Here is a 22,653-nt window from a genome sequence, read left to right on the forward strand (position 1 = left end):
GGTGGCAAATCTCCAAGCCGGTGAGAGGTGTTTGTTTTTTTTTTTTAATGTCGAGCAGCGTCCGCAGCTGCAGGATTCGCGATGGATGGCAGCCAGGCGGTCATCTAAATTAGCCAGGTGGAGCGCCCAGCTAAAAGGCCCTAGGAAGAACACTGCAGTGTTGTCAGGGATTAAACCAACATGGGCCATATTTCAGCACACTATACCTTCCTCATGGGTACTTCTCCCACAAAATACACTCAATTGGGAAAAGATAATTAGAAAAACAGTGTTATTAAGCATCTCATACTATTGCACTTCAAAACCAACACCGTTTAATTACCTGTTCCCTTTTATCTCTTCTTACATAAAAGAGATTAGGTTCTTACCTCGCTAATATATTTTTTTAGTAGATAGGTGTGTCATTCTGGACAGACGAGTATTCTCCCCATGCTCGCAAGCCGTGCAGAAGGAATGCATTCCAGTTTTTACCAGAGCAGGAGATAGCCCTATATACAGTAGAAACACATGTGAAGGAGGAATACAGGGAAACTCCCTGAACTGCAACTCTGTTCTGCTCTGAAAATATAACAAAATGTGATAAACATTGCAATTGAACAACTGAAACATCAAAATAATCATACCAATCAGAAATGTTAATGGAGCTCAAACATTCCCCAAATGTGTTATAGCAATAGATTATTCTTCATACCCTTAAAATCTGGCTGACATCCAAAATTTCAGTTTAGACTAAAACTTTTTGGATTGAGACAGTAGGCAGGTGAAGGAGATAACTAATAGGTGTGCCATTCTGGATCCCTCCCTATCTACTAGAAAAGATATTAGCATGATAAGAACCTAATCTCTTTTTCTAGTGCAATAGGTGTGTCATTCTGAACATAAGGGTCATACAAAAGGATTCCCAAAAATCTAGGGTGGGACCTCTGCGCTGGCTTGTAACACTGAGGACCTAAAGGCGGAGTCCTCCCTTGCCGCTACATCCACTCTGTAAAACAGAGCGGACCAGGTCGCTGCCCTACAAATCTCCTTGGGTGAAACTGCCTGAGCTTCCACCCATGAAGAAGCTTCTAGTTGAATGTGCATTCACAGAGTCTGGTGACTATGTTCCATAAACAATATATGCTGACAAAATGGCCCTGCAGATCCATCTAGAAATTGTTGGCTTAGATGTCAGTGTGCTGCGTTGAGACAGCTGGAATTCATTAGTAACCTCAAGATTTTGTAGAAGAACTCCCCTCGCATCCATCTTTTTCAGAATTTGGTCCTTCCTTCTTTGATCCTGTAGACTAGAATGATTGACATGGAAAGCCAAAACAACCTTTGGCAAAAAAGGATAGAACCAAGTATACAGTAACTAACTCTGGCCTTTGTGATCTTGAAGAAGGGCTCTCTGCACAAAAGTGTCTGTAATTCTGAGACTTCTTACTGAAGTAATGGTCACAAGAAAAACCGTCTTGATTGTAAGATCTATCAAGGACACTTCCTTAAGTGGCTCGTATGGAGCCTGACTGAGGCCTTGCAAAAACCATGTTAAGGTTCCATGATAGAAACATGTGTTTTACTGGTGGTCTGAGCCATAGCATCCCCTTTGCCATTGCCACAATTATAAAGATATTCTAAGAGGCATACCTCTTTATAATGCCTGTGGGCAAAGCCACCAGTCCATACTGGCACAGGCTTCCGGAGTTCATGGCAGAGACATCTGCAGGGAGTCCGACTGTGGTGCCCAACACAATAGCAGAGCATTCTGGAAAGGATGCATGTAAGCCTTTGTCCATGGGATCTATTGTGGCTGCCATGGAGCCTAGCACTTGGAGGTAATGCCACACAGATGGTCGACAAGTTCATTCTCCGGGTACAAAGCTTCTATCTGCATGCCTCTGGAAGATAGACACAACCTTCTGCCATGTTGAAGACAACTCCCAGGTATTCCAGGGACTGGAACAGAACCAGTTGGCTCTTTCAGAAATTCACAATCCATCCCAGACTCTGCAGGATCCAGACCATGTGAGCCACTGCATGTTCTTCTTCTGAGAATGATGGAGCTCTGATCAGCCAATCATCTAGGTATGGACGCACCTGCAATCCTATCCTGTGGTGAACGTGTGAGGTGATGTAGCTAGCCCAAAGGGAAGTGCCAAGAACTAGTAATGGTTCTCCAGGACACGAAATCTCAGGAATTTTCTGTGTTCTGGAAAGATGGGAATATGCAGATAGGTTTCCATCATATCTAGAGAGGCCAGAAATTCCCCCAGCACCACTGCCATGATGACTGACAGCACTGTCTCCATGCGAAAGTGTGGAACTTTCAGCACCATATTGATGTGTGTAAGATCCAGAATGGGTCTCCACTCTTCTGAGCCCTTCTTGGGTACTATGGATAAGACTCTCACATTTCAAGCAAGTAAGCAGCAGTCCTGGTGGGGTAACTTTATTGGTGGAGTCATGATGACTTATCATCGTTTATTTTTTTTTTTCCCATTATTTTTTATTTTCAAATTTTACATAAAGTGTACAAAATATTAAAATACAATTGATAACTACATAGTATCACTTTTATATCTAATACATTATATATCTAAATTTGATTTTCCCCCTCCCCCTCCCCCCACCCTTTTATTACTTTAATATAATATTTTTAATTTTCAAATTTTACAGAAAGTGTACATGTTAGAATACAATTGATGAATATTCAATAACACCTTTATATCTATTACATTATGTTCTAAATATATTTTTATCCCCTCTCCCTCCCCCACCCTTCTATTACTTTTCATTTATACATTGCATATTGTATATGATATTATAACATATTATGTAGAATTTATTTTCATTACCCCCCCTCTATGTGCGTCATAAAAAAGACACTTAAAAGAAGAAAAGAAGAAAAATCCTACTATTTATTCATTACAGTATTTTGTCAATGGCCCCCATATTTTTATAAATTTAGTATATGTCCCCCTTTGTATTGCTATTGTTCTTTCCATTTTAAATATATGACATATTGTATTCCACCAAAATGTATAATTTAGGTTGTTATAATTTTTCCAGTTGTTAGTTATATGCTGAATGGCAACCCCTGTCATAATTAATAAAAGCTTGTTATTTTCTGGTGATATTTGACTTTTTTTTCTCATCATCATTCCAAATAATATTGTATCATATGATATTGCAATATGATTTTCCATCAGTTTATTAATTTGTGGCCAAATTGAATTCCAAAAAGTTTTAATATAGGGACAATGATATAATAAATGATCTAATGTCCCTGGTACTAGATTACAGTGCCAGCATTTATTGGACTTAGAACTGTCTAATTTTTGTAAACGTGTAGGGGTCCAAAAAGCTCTATGTAATAAAAAGAACCAAGTTTGTCTCATAGATGCTGACTCTGTACATCCCATTCTCCAAGACCAAATTAGTGGCCATTGAGATGCATTAATCTGATGTCCAATCTCAATGCTCCAAATATCTCTTAGACCATTTTTTGGTTTTTTATTCAAATATCCAGATATTAATTTATACCACAATGCGGCTTGATGTCCTAGGAAGTCTGCTTGAAAACATAAGAACTTTAAACTATATTGATTATTTAATGTTTTCCATTCAGGGAACCCAACCTGAATGGCCTGCTTCAATTGCAACCATTTAAAACTTTGTGTTTTATTAAGACCAAATCTATGTTGCAATTGTGAAAAATCCAGCAGTTTACCTTCTGAAATAACATCGTCTAGAGATCTAATGCCTGCAATAATCCAGTTCTTCCAAAGGATTTGAGCTCCGCCAATTTTAATCTTGGAGTTTATCCATATAGATTGATTAGTTGATTTGTTTATTGGGATAGGTGTTAATTTATCAATAAACCTCAACGTTTTCCAAGTATCCATTAATATTTTATTTTCTCTGTATCTTCTAGGCATGTTGATACTTGGAAGATGAACTAAATTTAGGGGAAACATAAGGCGCCATTCTAAATATAACCAATCCGGTGCATTATCCATAAGTTCTGGGAGGATCCAATACATACCCTGACGTAGAATATAGGCTTGATGGTACCTATAGAAATTTGGAAAATTTACCCCTCCCTCCTTAATTGATTTTTGCAAAGTTACTAAAGCTATTCTAGGTGTTTTACCAAGCCAAAGAAATTTTGTTAAAATGCTATTAAGCTTTTTATAAAAGGACCCCTGAAAATAAATAGGTATCATACTCATTTGGTAGCAAACTACAGGCAACATCATCATTTTAATAGTTTGAACTCTTCCCCACCAAGAAATATGTAATGGGTTCCATTGCTCACATAACTCCGTAACTTTTTTTAATAAATATTTTTCATTCTCTTTTACAGTATCTTCAATTGTATTTTTAACTTGAATGCCAAGATATTTAAATCCTTCTTCTTTCCATATGAATGGAAAAGTATCAAATAATCCTTTTACACAATGAACATTCAAGGGTATAATTTCAGATTTATTCCAATTAATTTTATAACCTGAGAATTTACCAAACTTATCAATTAATTCCAATAAAGAAGATAAGGTTGACTCTGGATTTCTCAAATAAAGCAAAATATCGTCAGCATAAGCCGAAATTTTATATTCCATATCTGAATATGGAATACCTTGTATCTCCCTCGTTTGCTGTATTGCTAACAATAAGGGTTCTAATACAACATCAAATAACAAAGGAGATAAAGGACAACCTTGTCTAACTCCCCTCTGCAATTGAAAACCATCAGATATCTTATTATTAATATTTAGTCTTGCAATCGGGAAGCTATACAATGTTTTTACCATTTGTATAAATCCAGAGCCTATACCAAACCATTCTAAAGCCTGATACATAAAATTCCATTCTACTCTATCAAATGCTTTTTCAGCATCTAATGAAACTGCAAAAGCCGGTTCATCCATTTTTTTTGATAAGTTTAACATGTGAAACAATAGTCTAGAGTTATTAGAGGAATGTCTTTTAGCAACGAAACCCGTTTGATGCATATCTATAATATGTGGGAGAGCTTTGGCTAATCTCAAAGCCAAAATTTTCGCTAAAAGTTTATTATCAACATTTATCAAAGATATTGGCCTGTAGTTTGAAACCAAAGTAGGATCTTTATTTGGCTTAGGCAAAACAATTATTATTGATTCAGCCATAGTACCTTTAATATTACCTTTTATAAGTTGTGTCTGATATAAATTTAGTAAATGTGGGGAAAGGATATTTTGAAATGTTTTATAAAATTCTACTGTATAACCATCACCACCTGGAGCGGATCCAACTCTAAGAGATCTCAATGCTGTTTCTAATTCTTTTAATGATATAGGTTCATCTAAACTCCGTTTTATATGATCAGGAACCTTAGGTCCATTAATTAAATCTAAAAATTTTTTTCCATCTTTTTGTCTCTCCAAATAAGGCTTGGAAGAATACAGGTCCTTATAAAATTTTAAAAATTGTTTTAATATTATATTTGTTTGATTTGTTATTATACCATTATCATCTTTTATTCCATTAATATTAGTTCTTCTTTTTTTTGCTTTAAGGTAATTTGCCAATAATCTCCCCGCCTTATTAGAATTTCCATAATACACTGTTTGCTTGGAAAACAAATCTCTTCTTATCATTTTTGAAGTTAATTCATTATATTTACCTTTTGCTTTCAAAAGAGCTTGCAAAACTTCATATTCCCATTTACTTATCAATTTAGCTTCTAATATTTTTATTTCTTTTTCTAATTCTATATATTGTATTTTAATCTGTTTTCTAATAAAAGCTGAATATGATATAATATTACCTCTCATAGTAGCTTTAAATGCATCCCATACATTCTCTATAGATGTATCCTCCACTAAATTTATTTGAAAGAAATCATTAATTTGTGTTTTAAAATTTTCTAAAAATTTGTCATCCACAAGCAATGCATTATCAAATCTCCAAAGAGGTCTACCATTCTCTAATTGATCTAAATGTAATTCTATCCATACTCCCGCATGATCCGAAATAATAATAGGATCTATGGAAGCTTTAATCACCTGTTGCACTTTTTTTGTTGAAACAAAAATATAATCTATTCTTGAAAATGATTTATGAACCTGTGAACAAAATGAAAATTCCTGATCATTAAAATGAAGAATACGCCATATATCTTTCAAATCACATGACTGAACCAAATTATCTAAACCTAAAGATTTAATACTTTTACCTGGTTTTTTATCCAATAATGGATCCATTACAGCATTAAAATCTCCTGCCACCACTAAATTAGAAGCAGCCAGTGGTAATAACATATTCTGTAATTTTTTAAAAAATTCTGATTGATTCGAATTAGGGGCATATATATTAAACAACGTCAGGGCATCATTTCCCATACTTACATCAATATGTAACCATCTTCCATGTGGATCTGAATTTACTACTTTGAAATTGGCCGTACATTTTTTATTTATAAGAATTGCTACCCCTGCTTTTTTACCCTCTGCTGGAGCAAAAAAACATTCCTTTACCCACCCACCCGATAGTTTCTGTGATTCCTTTATACTAAGATGGGTCTCCTGCAGACAATAAATATCCGCATTTTGCTTTTTTAAAAATGTTAATACTTTTTTCCTTTTGATTACGTGATTCAGGCCATTGACATTAATAGAATATATCTTAAAAGACATTATACATTTTAATACTTCTCATTATAATCTTCTTCTCCTCTTCTTCTATATTTAGAATACAAAATATATTTTTCACGACACACATATTTACCCCTAAAGTATCTAAACCCTTGTTTATTTTTCCCTTAATCATTTTAGTAAATACTTTCATTTTCCCTCCCTTTCCCATCCAATATAATGGCTGCTTAAGGATACACATTGGAACTGTAACCCGAACATTCTCCTCCCTCCTAGGCAATCAATATTCAATCAATTTCCCCTTCTATCTATCTATATTAATCTTTAATTTCTTTAGTCATTTTTTCATAACTTTTCATTAATGTATCTTTATCCATTTAACAGTTTTTAATTTATATTTCCTTAGTATTTTTATTTACATCATAAAATTTTATCTTAAACATATATTTAGTATTTTATCAATGTTTTTTCTATATCTTGCTCTTTCTTTCTTATAAATTTTTATTGTCTTTTCTTTGTATCATTTTTTCTTTCTTCAGACTTATCATCGTTTAAAAAAACCTTAAAAACTTACCTTTTCAATGATGCATTCGATCTTTTACTTTCCATTCAATAATCTTTTTTCTTTTCATCTAATATATGAAGCCAATTTGGCACCAAATTTACTCTCCCTTTTGTTCATTCCATTAATGTTTTTCTTTCTTACTCAATTAGCATTGTAACTCTGCCCCTTTTTCCCTCACGACTCACGTTAGTTTTACCCCATACTGTCATTGTCACTTTGTACGTCAGCACCAGATATTTATTTGTATATTTCTTTTATTATATTGTACATCGCTTTGTATATTAAATAAGTGATTCATTAAATACGAATAAAACTTGAAACTTGGTTCATTCCGAAAATAAATTAAATCAGCGCTGTTTGACAAATTCATTTCCTAAATGTGGATATTAGGGTTAACAAAAATTTTATACTGAACATTGTTAAGTAACGTGTAGTACCTGTAACTATTTGTATTTCGCCAATTGTCCAGCCTTCTTTTGTGTAAACTACCTAGAAATTGTATGATTATGGCGGTATAGAAGAATAAAGTTATGTTATGTATATGGAATATGTACCCAAGCTCGAATCCTTGGGTGGCACAGTAGCGGAGACCTTGCTTGTCTTTTCTGGTTGAATTTGAGCTTTGGAGGAATCCAAATGATCTCCAGCACCCAACAGTCTGACGAGATCTGTGCCCAGGCATCTACATATGCTGAGATCCATCCCCCATCTTCAGGGGAGCAGCTCTGGACCTGGTGTGCTTTCTTGAAGGCTGAACTGGAGGTTTGGTTCTGCCTAGGTCCTAAAAATCTCTGTCTTGATCCCTGGTAGGATCTCTGAGATCTGTGTACTGACATAAGCACCTGGAGCCACAAAAATTAGACCACCCGGAGCCTCTGAAAGTTAGTGGTCTGCTGTCAGGTAGAGATTTTGGCCGATGATCTGCCACACTGGCCATGAGATTGTCCAGCACCTTTCTGAAAAACATTTGTCCCTTGAAAAGAAGTCTGCTAAGGGTAGCCTTTGAGGTGAAATCTCCCACCCAATGCCTGATCCAGAGCATTCTGTGGACTTTGCTCATGACTCTAATGATGTCGTAGACAGCATTGACTACACAATCTACTCCTGCTAATAAGAGCCATGGCAAAGGCTCGCCCTCCGCCAGCGCAAGCCCATGCAACCTTGTATGCTAGGTGTGTGTCACAAGAGGCCACTACAGCTGCTGTGATTCTCAAGGCCAGCGCTTCGAATTGTCTTTTAAGGATCGTATGTACTCTGCAAATCTACATATCCTTTAATACCACACCTCCCTCACTTGGTAGGGACGTGCGTTTGGTTACTCGCACTTCTAAAGAATCTTCCATAAGCTGAGTGAACATCTGCCAACACTCCTGTGTCATCGGATATAGCTGAGCCATTGTCTTAGCTACCTTTAATGACCTTTGAGGAGCATCCCAATGCTCCGTGACTAAAACACTCATGCCAGGGAAAAGTTCTCATTCCACTCAGTATAGAGCACAGAGCTCTCTGGTGGTGTTAAAAAGATGGAATGTATTTCTTCTGTACGGCTTGCAAGCATGGGGAGAATACCTGTCTGTCCAGAACGATACACCTATTGCACTAGAAATAATTACAAGTTGTAATTTTCTCCTTGTATATCACTCCAACCCATTCTCCTCATTAGCAAGAATGGAGTAAGGTATCTCAGGATCAATGAGTTTCAAGTTCAAGTTTATTTAAGCTTGATATACTGCTTTAATTACCAAAGCGATGTACATTGTACAACATTTAAAATATAAGTAAAAAAGGGGAAATTACAACACAAATTACAGGATATAACTAATGATACATGCTACAAAAGGGAAACGGATGGGATACATTTCATAAAAATAAAAAGGAGGGGGAATGGGTAGGATGAAGGGGAGAATTTCTGTGATATGAGAAATGCACCAAAGCAGGTCCTGAAATTAGAGCAACATCCAAATAGCTGTTCTAGTTGTACTGGTGCAATTTTCATTCTGCATCATTGAGGGTACGACGCACACTTCCTCTTTCTCACAACCCTTTAAAAAAAAAAAAAATCAACTAAATAGGACTATGCTGTCATAGCTTCAGCCCATAAATCCATAAATTGATTCTCAAGTTTCAGTTCAGGCCAAATTTGGATGATGCATTCAGCTGAGTTCATGAGTTCTATGGAGTCACAACTTGTCTTCCACCACCAAGATAATAAGATCAGTAAAGAGAACAAGTTTATTTGCTGTGATTAAACCAAGCTATTTTCAGCTTGTAAGTATATCTTCTCCCAGGCAACAGTATGGCAGGTACAGAAGAAGTTATATAGATTCCTGCTGATGCCCCTATCGAAGGGGCTCTCATCTGAGGTACAGTGCTTCAAGTAAGAGATGCGATGATGGGACATGAACTCCCAAGTAGTGATATTACATGAAACTAAATACAGATGTGAAACCAGCAACAGTATTACAACAAAAGTGAAAATAGTGATGATTGCAAAGGCCAGTAAAAGAAACATGTTCAGCTGCAGCCACTCTGTCCAGGATGCTCCTGGGTGGAACCCTGACCTGTTAGTACAAGACAGAATCACTGAAGGGAGGCAGGTTGGCTTAAAGGAGAATCAGTGACAATGTTTAATAAATATGCAATATAAAAAATATCAAGGTATAAGAAGCATTCTTGGGAGAGGCAAGTGCTACAGAAGCTAATCCCTAGGAGGGGCTATTCGGCACCACAGTGCAGGAAGTATTCTTGGAAAGGGAACCAAAAGCACAGAAAAAAATACTCAGAGCTCTTACCAGGTTAGGTGGAAGGCCCAGAGCAACACCACCAGTTGTATAACCAGATAAATGATAAAGAGTGGATGGTTTCTCTCCCCTACACAATTTCCAATCCATGGGCAGTGATGGTCATAGCGCCGCACACAGTGCTGACATGCTTTGCAGTGCCGAGCTCGCATTGGCTGCTGTGTGACAAGCACAGAAGACTTCATAAGATCTGAAAAAGAGATTAGGTTCTTACCTTGATAATGTCTTTTCTAGTAGATAGGAATGTTATACTTAACCTTAAGGTACTCTGCCAATTCTCGCAGCATACTGCAAAAAGATGTCAATTACAGCTTTTTAAACCTCCTCCTTCTCCCAGGAGTCTGCAGCCCCCTTCAGTTTGTTCCAAAGCATGCAAGAGCTCTAGAGTAAAAGACAGGAGAAGGAGCAGCATGGGGAACTCCCCAAAACCAAGGTTCTGATCTGCTCATATAACATTAATGTATAAATGAATGAAAATGACCATTTAACAGTAAAATACTCAAATTAAAGCAACAGATTGAATATTAGTAGAGCTCAATTATCTCTTAGATTCTATTTACAAACTGATTCTGAACCCATAGTCTGACTGGCAGAGAAATCTTAGCTATGGAGAGGACCATGAAGCATAAGGCAGAAAGGGTGAGATGCTATGCAGTGGACCAACTGACCTATCAGGGGCCATGGAGGAAACACATATAGCAGTCTAGACTTCGGCCATGGTTGCACCAGGTTATCCAATCCTGCACTTCCAGTCTCATATCTTCAGCTGAAAAACTGAGGTGCTTTATTATTGTGCACCTTTCCCATTAGATCGGACTTTGGATGCCAACGTCCAACAATGTCTTGGAATGCCCACAAGACCAACGACCACTCTCCCAGGTCCAATGTCTTGTCTGCTGAAGTAGTCTGCTTGCGTGTCATCGTGATGGCCACAGGTGTCATCGTGATGGCCAGCAGGTGCTTTCCTGCCCAAGCGAACAGTAGTTTCGCCTCTAGTTGGAGCAATGTGCTTCTGGTGCTTCCTGCCGGTTGACATAAGCCACTGCTGTAGCACTGTCTGAGAATACTCTTACGGTTCTGGCTTTTAGCACTGACTGTAGATTTTGCAGAGCCAGGCGGACCGCTCTCAGTTCTAGCCTATTTACTGACCACTTCCACTAGGATGGTGTCGATATCCCTTGCACCAGGTGACCACTGCGGTGCACCCCCCCCCCCAGCTGAACAGGCTGGCATCCATTGTCAGTGTGATCCAGAAATGGATCAGAAGTGGAATTCTTTTTTCTAGAGATTGTTGGTGGAGTTCATGCTGTTGCAGCTCATGCTGTTGCAGGCTGCCTCCATCCAGGGTAGAGAGGCCTATAGGGAATCTCTCTGGGGAGACCAATGAGACAACAGCACATCCTGAAGTGGACGCATTTGCGCACTTGCCCAGGGAAGTACTTCTATGGCAACCGCCATCAAACCTAGAACCTATAGGTAGTGCCATGCTGTAGGCACTGGCTAAGACTGTAGGTTCGTAATTTGCCCCCAAAGCTTCTGTCTGCATGCCTCTGGTAGAAAAACTGTGTTGAAGAGAACTCCCAGGTATTCCAAAGGCTGCGTAGGAAGTAACTGGCTCTTTTGAAAGTTTACAATCCAGCCCAGACTCTGCAAGTTTTCACAACTGCCACCACTGCCCTTTCTCCTTCTTCTCGAGAAGGGGCTCTGATGAGCCAGTAGTCTAGATAAAGATGAATCAGCCAGCCCACTTGCAAAGATGAGCTGCTACCACCACCAGCCCAAATGGTAGCACTGAGAATTGACAGTGATTCTCCAACATGTGAAATCTCAGGAACTTTCTGTGTGATGGGAAAACTGGAACATGGAGATAAGCCTCCATCAAATCCAGGATGGCCAGAAACTCCCGGCTGCAATGACAGATCTCACCATCTCCATCCAAAAAGTGGAACCCTCAGGGCCATATTAATATGTTTGAGATCCAGAATGGGCCTTTAGTGGTTGGAATCTTTCTTGGGCACAATTAAGTATATCGAATATCTGCCAAGTATTCTTCTGGAACTGGTTCTATGGCTTGAATATCCAGCAATCTGTTTAACATTGCCCAGACTTGGACCGCCCGATCCATTCTTCCTGCTGGAGAATCCATGAACCAGTCGGACAGAGGGTATGCAAACTTCTCTGACAATATCCAAGACCCAAAGATCTGTCATTATGCTTTCATGGGCCTCCAGAAAATCCGACAGCTGGAGGTCTGACGTCATTGCAGCTTCTTGGCTGCCGTTGTGGCCTGGGAATCTGTATTTTGGATATCTCTGTCTGGAATCTTGATAGGTTCTCTGAGACAAGGCTCCTGAGGCATACTTGCAAAAATGTTGGGACACCTGAAAGGAGCTCCAGTTCTGGTTTCTAGCGCTTGGAGTCTGGTGTCCGGTAAAGACTTGGGACAATGATCTTGCACACTGGCCATATGTTCATCCAGGCCTTAGCCAAAAAGCATCTGTCCCTTGAAGGGGAGTCTGCTAAGCATAAACTTGGAATTTGAATGGGCCACCCATTGTCTGATCCTCAACATTCATTGGACAGAGATGAAGTATGCAAAGACTCTCGCCGTGACTCTAATTACATCATAAAATGCTTCAGTCACATAGTCCACACTCCTGCCAGCACGAGCTGAGGTAATGGCTCAGCTGACCTCATATCCAGGGTTCTCAGCCTTGAATGGCAGGTGCATGCTACGAAAGAAGCAGCTGACGCCGCCTTAACTCCTGGGTAAGGACGTACGTTTTGTCACCTGTGCCACTAGGGAGTCAACCTTTAGCATAGCAAACATTAGCTAGAACTCTTGATCCAGAGGATACAGCCTAATCATGGCTTTCTCCCCTTTGAGAGAGCCTTTCGGGACCTCCCAGGGCTCTGTAACCAGGAGTTTCATGTCTGGGTGCCATGGAAAGATATGGGTTGAGATTGGACCCCGCTCAAAAGTGAACACTGAGATGACTGGGTCTGAGATGGATCAATCTTGAGCTCACGAAGAGACTCAGTAATAATGTCTGGCAGGACCAAAGACTTGAACAGCCACTGTATGGAGGGATCCTCTCCCAGGTCCATGTCTGGAACTCCATCCTGATCCTCAATATAGGAGGCCAAATCTCTCATCTGGGAGGCCTCACTTTGAGACAGTAAGGGGACTAAGACTGAACTTTCATCCCCTGAATCCTGCCTGACTGATAATTAGAGTCTCGGAGGAGCTCCGCTCCCATAGAAGAAGTACTCTGAGGATTCTTAGAGGCGTGCACCAAGACTTGCTCTTCAGTGGACCTAAATTGCGTATTTTGGCCATGCACTTACACCTGCCAAAGCAGATTAATAAACTCTGGGGTAAAGACCTTAGTAGGTAACTATCCTTCCCCTTTAGAAGGGAGGAGAAGCCTCTTCTTTAGCTACGGAGCCTCTGTGCCAGTTCAGCACACCGTGCTGCTGTTCTGGGGCTCCTGGGGAAATTGCTGCTCCCCCAACAGGCTCAAAAGCCATTTGCCATGCTCCAGAAGCCATAGTTCCTATGTCCCAGTTTGCTTGACACAGCACATAGTGCAAGGGTGCTCTTTCACCAAACAAGGCATGATATAGGGGAATTAGCATCAGAGGACTCCATCCTTGACACTTTGGAAGCAAAGCGAGGTATTTTGGAGAAGTTTGAGAACTTAGAAAAAAAGAAATTGGGTACATCCAAGATGGCTGCCGCTGGTGAATTTTGGTGCTAAAAATACAGCTTAAAATTACCTCAGGGTTGACCAAAAACATAAAAAAACCAGGGTTTTGGTAGAGGAGGACCAAGGCCCTAGCTATAAAAATGTTTATGGTTATTTGTATTTATATACCACTCTTCGATACAACATCAGTGCGGTGTACATCAATTAAAAAGGAAAAGAATGCCAAATATTCATAACAGAAAGATAAAAGAAAAAATAAATAGATAAAAAAAACAGCTTTTAAGACCCCCACCCCCACACACATCTAGGGTTATCATATGGCTCTAGAAAAAGAAGGACATATTGAGACATCCAAGTTTTTACTTCCACCAAGAGCAATGGAAGTAAGGAGGGGAGATTGAGACATCCAGGTTTTATTTCCATTGCTTTTAATGGAAGTAAAACCCGGATGTCTCAATCCATCCTACTTTTTCTGGAGCCATATGGTAACCCTAATTCTCTGTCCCACCCCCTCAATTTTTCCCTAGGCTGTCACAGCCTTACTCACAGAACATGTGCTGGGGAAATGGTGATGCTGCTGCCTACTTCAGCTCCTTTCAGGTATAGCTGTTCTAGGAGAGGCCTTCTGCTTCCAGTCACTCAGCCACTTTGCTGGGATCTTTGGAAAGGCGGTTGGACATCCATGGACTGACCCTCAACCTTCCCAGACCTCTCACGAAAAAGATTGGGGAAATGAAATGCAGCCGGCACTGTGGGTGCCTTGAAGGAATGCTATTAGCACCTAAACAGCCTGCACTCCAGCTCCTGACCCAAGTCAAAGGGATGAGCAAACACCAGGGGAATGGATCCTGAGCGCCACTTATCTTCAGCAGGCTGGCTGAAACAGATCCCAAAAGGATACACACTGCCAAAACCATCATAAAATAAAAAAATAAACCAAGCAGATCAGAAGACACCTTTCATGCTCACCTGCAGAAAGAGAAACTGAAGGGGGAAGCAGGAGGAGGTTTTAAAAGCTGTGATTGATATCTTTCTGCAGTATGCTCACGAAAATGGACAGAGTACCCTAAGGTTCAGCGTACCATTCCTATTGCACTAGAAATAGGAAATAGATTACATGAAAATCCTCTTCATTTCTAGAAAGAACTATTTAGACTCCTTCATGTAAAATGAAACGGATGTCTTCAAGCATATGAACTCTGTGAAACCCTTCCTGTTCTCTTGCCTGACTACTTCACTAGCAATTATGAGAATGACAATATAATTTTAAGGAAAAATAAAAATATCCAACAAAAAGCATTCTCCCACCCATATACACCCAAATTCCTGGACAAATGATTATGTACAGAAGTAGTCAAGATAATTGAAGTTTTCTATGCAGGCAGTAAGTGACCCATGTGATACCTGAAGCATACAATATCCACAGCGCCGCAGATGCATTACTTTAGGAGCTTGCTCCTCATTAATCCCCAGAATCTGAAAATGAAAGTTGGGCAGCTGTTAAATACATAATCTCAGCACCCTCATGATTCCCACCCTCATATGCCTTCTCTGTTTCTAATTATATAATAATGTTTCTCATAGTCATATTTAAATTTCATTATCTTTTATCATGTTCTAATTTAAGTTCTAGTTTCCTTCTACTTGTTTGGGCCCTCGACCACAAGAGGACATCCGCTCAAGCTCAGGGGAGGGAAGTTTCGTAGAGACGCCAGGAAGTACTTCTTCACGGAGAGAGTGATTGAGCAGTGGAACAAGCTTCCAGTGCAGGTGGTCGAGGCACGCAGCATCCCAGAATTCAAGAACAAATGGGATACCTATGTGGGATCCCTACGAGGTCATGCCAAGGGATAGAGTCACTAGGACTTGAATGAGCGGGTCAGTAGAGTGACAGTATAATTACAATTATACTTTAGGGGGTCAGTAGGCTAAAGAGGGTGGGTAAATAGTGTGGGCAGACTTGATGGGCTATAGCCCTTATCTGCCGTCATCTTTCTATGTTTCTATGTTCTGGGGTCTGGTGACACGAGTCTTCATTTTTAACTCCCAGAGCAATAGTTCCCATAGGTTAAATCACTCCCAACTCATTTATCCCTTAATCACAGTAATAATCTTCCTCTAAGGGACATACACTAGAATTACTTCCTTTGTTGTTGACCCCCTCAATGCAATCTTTTGTCTTAAGACCATTAACTTTTCCAACTTGTATACATAGCATACTATAGCCTATCATTTTAAAAATAGTTAGTACACTCATCTCCTTTTAATTTAATTTAATTCAGCTGCATTCATGCAGTGCTTAGCCTCACATTTGAATCAAACCCATTATACTTCTATTTAATAAAAGATCCCAGGGAGCCTGAAGCCTCATAAGAACTTAATTTGGAATTGTATACTGTTCCAACACAACCTTGCACTTGTACATGGCTATACAGTGGAACCTTGGTTTGTGAGCATAATTCATTCCAGAAGCATGTTCGTAAACCAAAATGCTCATATATCAAAGCAACTTTTTCCATAGGAATGAATGGAAACACGGACGATTCGTTCCACATCCCAAAAAGACCCCCCTCCAAGGCTACTGGCGTGCTTCCACCCCACCCCACCCAACATTCCAAAAAGACCCCACCCCCCCACCGAGGCCACTGGTGTGCTTCCACCCCACCCCCGGGAACCGGCTTCGCCAACCCCACCTCCAAGAACTGATATTGCCCCCCTTCCCCCCCAAACCTTTACCACGATCGGGCACCAGCACACAGCACCAACCCATAGGACATGCCAGTGCTAAAAGAGCCTGCTGCCTGCCGGTGATCTCTGCTGGGCCTTGAGCATCTGCGCATGCTCAAGGCCTTCTGGCTCCCGCTCTCTCCGAGATTCTAATGAGATTCGCGGTTTCTCTGAGTGTACCTTGATAATCTGGGTTGTTAGGATACAAAGGAATCCATAATTTAGCTGTTGATTCCCATAATACTGCAGAAGGGTATCACTTTAAGAACTTGAACTCCTCCTCTTCTGCAGTGGAGAATACATAGTTCTCTCCTCAGTTGGTACCAAAGCAATCAAACTCAACTGAAAATTGAGAAAGAAAGGCACAGGGAATTTTCCCGGCAACAAACATATTCTACTCTGCTCCTGAACTTAGGAAATAGAACAATGAATAATAAACAATTAACAAGCAATCAGTGAACAATAAATCAGATACATGAGTACCTAAGAGCCAATCTGCTAAGTGCAAAAAGTAGGGGCTAAGGAACTCTCTCAAGGGGAAAGAGAAAAAGAAACAACCTGTTTCTGTAATAACGTCTCTGCTTAATCTTAGATACAGAAAAGGTCCTTCTCCTTAATTTTCAGTGGAATTCGATTGCTTTGGTACCAACTGAGGAGAGAGTTATGTATTCTCCACTGAAGAAGGGGAGGAGTTCAAGTTCTTAAAGTTATACCCTTGCAGCAATCATCTTTTTATACTTTTATTGCACATATTTATCAGAGAAAACATCAATGTAGGTGTATATTAAATTATGAATTCAATGGAAGACTAATGTAGAAATATGACTTCTAATTGAGTTATCCTAATTCTTAAGAAACACTCATAGCCAAAAACTAGGAGTAATTATGGCAACCTCCCGTTATTACAAACGTTTCCTCTTTAATAAATGAAATACTGGCTAATACATAATGATGAAATCTGTAATTAATTTTTAAAATTACCTTAAATTAACACTTCATCAACTTACTGTGTAATCAGTACCAAGGTGTATATACTGTACCGTTACATCTCCATCACATGTGACATAGCCTGGATCCATGAGAGACACAGCAAAGTAGAACAGCATGGAGCAGAATACAAGCAGCACAAAAAGCAGAGGATGTGGCAAGTCACCAAATTGCTCCTGATGGTGCAGATCTGGAATATCAGCAGAAAAGATCTCATCACACATCAGTATTTGACCTTTTCAATGCTTCTTTAGTCAGAAGAGGTCCCAGAAGACTGGAGAAGGAAAATGTGGTCCCTCTCCACAAAGTAGAAGTAAGAAAGAGATCAGGAATTATACTGGTTAGTCAGAACCAACCTAGTGGAAATTTAATGGAAATGCTGCTTAAAAAAAAAAAAAAAAAAAGATAATATAGTTTCTAGAATCCAGTGGATTGAAAGATCCCAGGCAGCATGGTTTCACTAGAGATAGGTCTTGTGAAATAAATCTGATTAATTTCTTTGATTGGGTGACCAGAAAGTGGATTTCAACAAAGCCTATGACATGCTTCTCCATAGGTGATTTATAAGCTGGTTAAGTGGCAGGTGACAAAGGGTGCTGCACTCTGAAGTAGAGAATGGCATGGGGACAAATTTGTTCCTGTCCCTGCAGATCTATCTCCTTCCCCATTCTGTCCCTGCAAGCTCTGTCCTTATCTGCACACACCTCAAACACTTTAAAATCATAAGTGTTTGAGGCTTGTGCAGATGAGGATAGAGCTTGGAGGGATGAGGCAGGTACAGAACTTACAGGGGATGGGATGGGAATGGAGATCCATGGGGACAGGGACAAATTTGTCCCCATGTCATTTTATACTCTGAAGGTAAGGGCATTACCAGTAGTGTGCCACAGGGATCAATTTTTGGTTTGGTTCAACAGTTCTGTAAATAATACTGTAGAAAGGTGACGGCTGTTAAGGTTTGCTTCTTTGCAACTAGCAAGAGTAGCAATTAGTAAAGCTTGAAGAATAGTCTTGAATTTGGAAGTTAAGATTTAATGTTAAAAAATGGAGGGTCATGCATTTGGGCTGCAAAAGCCCAAAGGAGTAATACAGTATAGGAAATGAAGAATTTCTGTACATAAAGGAAGAGTGGGACCTGGAGATAATCATATGTGATGATCTTAAGGTAGTTAGAAGGATCCTTGAGTGAATTAGGAGAGGAGTAGCTGGCAAGAAAAAAAAAGAATGTTGTGTACAATTTGGGGGACTGCACCTTCAAAAAGATAATAGGATGGCTACTAAAATGATCATTCTTTACTAGCCCTCCAGACTTGTGGGTAAACACACTCCTCTCAACAGATGAAAAGTGAGAACCTATGGCTTGAAATCCTATTAATCATCCTGTGTTCCAGACAGCCTGCATTTTTCAGTCTCCAGCAGATGGTAGATGATTAATCCTGTGTACCGTAGTCTTGGGTTAATCAGGTAGGCCCAGTTAGGTCAGTCAAACAAATAAAATAGGAAAGAAAAACTTTCAGTTGTTAATAAACATATAAATAAAAGAGGAAGAGAAGGTGGCTGGGAGCAGCCGAGCCTCCCTTATCCCTGGGATGCTAACACCCCCCCCCCCCCAATATACTCTCCCATAGAGGATTGGCAGTAGGCAGGCTCAAAAAAAAGACAAAAATAAATAACATTAGATATGTTGGTGCTGTTTGTGGAGTGCTTGGTAGCTGGGGATTAGGCACTGGCTCCCCTCTAAGGAGGGAGGGAAGTCTGATTAGGAGCCACAAAGCACTGCAGTAGCCCAGTGGGCCACAGAGATGTCAGTGCCAGCAGGGAAAAGGTAGCGCTGCTGGCACGTGACAGACATTGGAGCAGTTTGGTAGCTATTGGATATTGCTGCAGGTGCAAGGAGGATCGCACTGAACTCAGACGAGCAGATTTGCTTTGGCTTGAGAGCTGTATGACCCCAGAGAGGGTGGCAGATCAGATTTTGGCATGAACTCCTGGCATCTTTGAGTTGCAAACACAGAAATAGTGGGTGAAGGGGCCTCTGAAGTTGCTTCTTATACTGGAATAGGAGATTGCAGGTCTGGATAGTAAGTAGGATAAAGTCTAAGAGAGGTACAGGGATAAGGCCTTTTTGATGAAAAGCAGAAAGTAAATCCAGCTCTGAAGTCTTTTCAATGGTAGGAAGACCTCTGAGAGAAAAGTGTCTGCAAGTGTTCCAGGACAATGACCTAGAAGATGTTGGGGAAGTAGTGTCTTCCAGGTCTCAGGACCCAGGGAAGTTCTGTTCCCCCCCCCTTGGTACCTGGGAGGGCCTCTTGGCTGACCAGCTGGATGAGGAAGTGCCTTTGGGAGAAGATCCCATGGTGGTATGGATATTTTAAAGAGAAGAGCTGTCTGCACTAATTTTGTAGGTTCTTTATCTGACAAGTGCCCAGCAGAGAGTACCTCCACCTCAGATCCTCTCTTAGAAGGGATTCTGAAACCATCCAAAGCCTTCTCCATGCATTGTGTCATCAAGGAGATTATAGAATCAGAATGGGGAAGACCCCCGATGTGAGGTTCAAAATAGGGCATTCTGTAGTGTCGACACACCCAAATAGGAGATCCTACCTATGCAAGGTAGAGCAAAGAAAAACAAAGGGGGAGACCAATGGTGCTCAATCTTTTTTGAGTGAATAAAAAGATTGAGCACCACAGGTCTCCCCCTTTGTTTTTCTTTGCATTCTGTGGTGTGGCATCATCCTATTCCAGGGGAAGAGAAGGATGTGCTGCAACTTCCAAAGGTGAATGTTTTAGTGTTAGCAGTAACCGCCTTAAAATATCCCTACGACCACTAGATAGAAGCCCTTCTCAAGCAAGCTTTCCAGGTGGTTGTGCTGTTTCTGCAGGCAGCAGTCTGTAGAGATTATGTGGCCTACAGCAGTCTGTAGAGCACTGGCAGTTACTCTAATTAATGATGTCTAAAACAAGGGCACACTTCATCCCATTTTAGATATCAGCCAGTTAAACAGTGCTTGAGGTGCCCAGCTTATGCATGGAGACTCTAAAATCAGTGATAGTAGTGCCTCCTATCATATATGATAGGAAGAAGCATACATTTTCTTTGGATTTCTATACCCCAAGACCATATTAGCCCCTTCAGATTCCACTATACAGAAAATCAGGCCTTATACAATAGCTCTATATTAGGGGAGAGGGGCACTGGCGATTAGGGCTATCTAACAGAGTACAGCTCTATAAATATCTAATGGGAATGAAGACCTGCTCAGCCTATGACAGAATGGCCTCTTGTAGAATGCGCTCTCACCTGACACAGGGCTAAAATCATTAAAGTGTTCATTTTCAAAGCACTATAGGTGTCTATGGTACTTTGTGTGTCTAAGTGCTTTGAAAATAAGCCCCTAAAGCAGTTACTGCATATTCTACTACAACTCTGATTATATAAAACTTAATTGCTGGAAACTGTCATTTCAGTGCAGGACTGTAAATCTTGGTAGCTACTCTGTCCAGGTTTTCTTTCTTTTGCATTGTGCTAAACACAATCAAGGGGGGGGGGGGCAGGAACCTACATATCCAAGAATTCCTATTATGAAAGTCTTGCTGCCTCAGGGGTTGGGTTTGGGGTTAGTAATACCAAGGCACTAGGTTCAATATCCGTCAAGCCTTAAGTGGCTTGGCGTACACCTTATCAAACAAAGAATGTAATGAATCTCAGAGCTAGTACAGAAAAGGTTTTTTTCCCCCACGGGAGGGGGGTGGGGAACAACTTTACCTAGTAGCCCAAAAAGTACCAAGTTCTTAACAAATATACTCGTATCACAGGTCTATCTAACCCCCTACTCTGCAACTCAATTACCTGCACTGGACCCTTGTAGCTTCTAGCTAAGCCAGCCTAGAACCTAGAACCACCTATATTCAGGTAAAGCTCTCTAGTCACTGAGCCACTAAATAGTAGCTTGCCTATTTTTTTCTCTTCTTCATATCTCTCTCTAATCAGTTAAAGAATTGGAACCCACAGCTCTTTTTGTACATCAGATTGTGAAAAGTTATATATCATATCAGCTACTAGAATGCATTCTAATTAACGATAAATGAATTTACATTTTTAATGCAGACAGTAATTATTTTTAATTTGGTATAGACACACTACTTTTTAGACTGCTGAGAAAAATGTAATGGCAAATATTGTAAAGCTGTGTAGTTTTCTTTCACCTCTTTGATGGTCCATCACATAAATTAATGAGGGTTTTGTTTGGTTATTGCATTTGATAAAGGCAACATAGGCTTCTATAATTAATCCCAGTAGGGCAAACAAGTTTAAGCCTATGGACTCAGGTAAAATACCAATACGATTGCAGCTCTACCCAAATGACGGCCCCTAAATGCCTATACACAGTCTAACAGGAAATGCAGTCTTTTAGTACGTCTAGCTTGTTTCCATGTGTAAAAAAACCCCCCAAGCTTTCCACACTGAAAAAACTTTATATTCCCCTCTATTATTTACATAAAAACAAACGACATAGACGCCAAGATACTGCTAGCTCTTCCCAACGTCGGCTGCCCACCCAAGAAAAGCCTTCTTCCTCACCGGCGCTGTGCAGGAACAGCACCAGTGTTATAGCCCAGGTCAGCAGGGTATGCGCAGCCCGCACCACAAAACCGGTGGAAAAGACATTGCGGACCATGGCAGGCCTAAGGCCTCATCAACCACGGAAGTATCAAACAATAGCAACAATAACGTTGACTACTACTGGTCGGTTCACCCCAGATTTTTCTTTTTCGCGATTGGACTCTGGATCGTAGAGACGATCTATCAGCCAATGACAGCCACGATGGACTCAGACCTCACCAGAGCACGTGAACCTTGCAAACATGGCGAGGGTTAACGAGTGCCTTTAACAACACTTTAGGTCCTCCTAAGCACCAAAGCCAGATGTACTGTGGGAATTCAGTTAACAAGATGTAAATGAAGCTGAAAATAATCAAACTACAGATTTATACATTATAGTGAAGTAATAACTACGAGGGCTATTTCTAGGTTATATTTGTGAAGCACATATTTTACGCGGCACATTATTTGAGTTGCAAGTATTTATAGATAGAATAGAATTGCTAATCAATACGATGGGTGTGCTTGTTCTTGACTGCAAATTAACTCAAAACGCAGCTGATAGTCAACAAGCAAACATATTTCATCATTCACCATCTGCAGTCATTCTTTTTTTTTCCGATTTCTATCAGAGCTGGAA

The 22,653-nt window shown here is 40.2% G+C and overlaps 1 protein-coding gene across 2 annotated transcripts; it reads right to left on the reverse strand.

The window, feature by feature from the left end:
• Window positions 1-8,874: 8,874 nt before the first annotated feature.
• On the reverse strand, window positions 8,875-22,256 carry ZDHHC12 (zinc finger DHHC-type palmitoyltransferase 12). 2 transcript variants are annotated; one of them, XM_033961583.1, is made up of 5 exons: window positions 21,993-22,256; window positions 17,464-17,600; window positions 15,101-15,172; window positions 9,978-10,144; window positions 8,875-9,746 (listed from the first exon to the last, which is right to left on the reverse strand). In XM_033961583.1, the coding sequence occupies exons 1-5, from the start codon at window positions 22,087-22,089 to the stop codon at window positions 9,431-9,433; spliced, it is 789 nt and encodes a 262-aa protein (XP_033817474.1). In that variant the 5' UTR covers window positions 22,090-22,256; the 3' UTR covers window positions 8,875-9,430. The 2 variants fall into 2 exon arrangements, with proteins under 2 accessions (XP_033817474.1, XP_033817473.1); XM_033961582.1 differs by having other exon boundaries at window positions 17,431-17,600.
• Between the last annotated feature and the right edge of the window lie 397 nt (window positions 22,257-22,653).

Source organism: Geotrypetes seraphini, chromosome 10, assembly GCF_902459505.1.
Source record: "Geotrypetes seraphini chromosome 10, aGeoSer1.1, whole genome shotgun sequence".
NCBI classification, from domain to species: domain Eukaryota; kingdom Metazoa; phylum Chordata; class Amphibia; order Gymnophiona; family Dermophiidae; genus Geotrypetes; species Geotrypetes seraphini.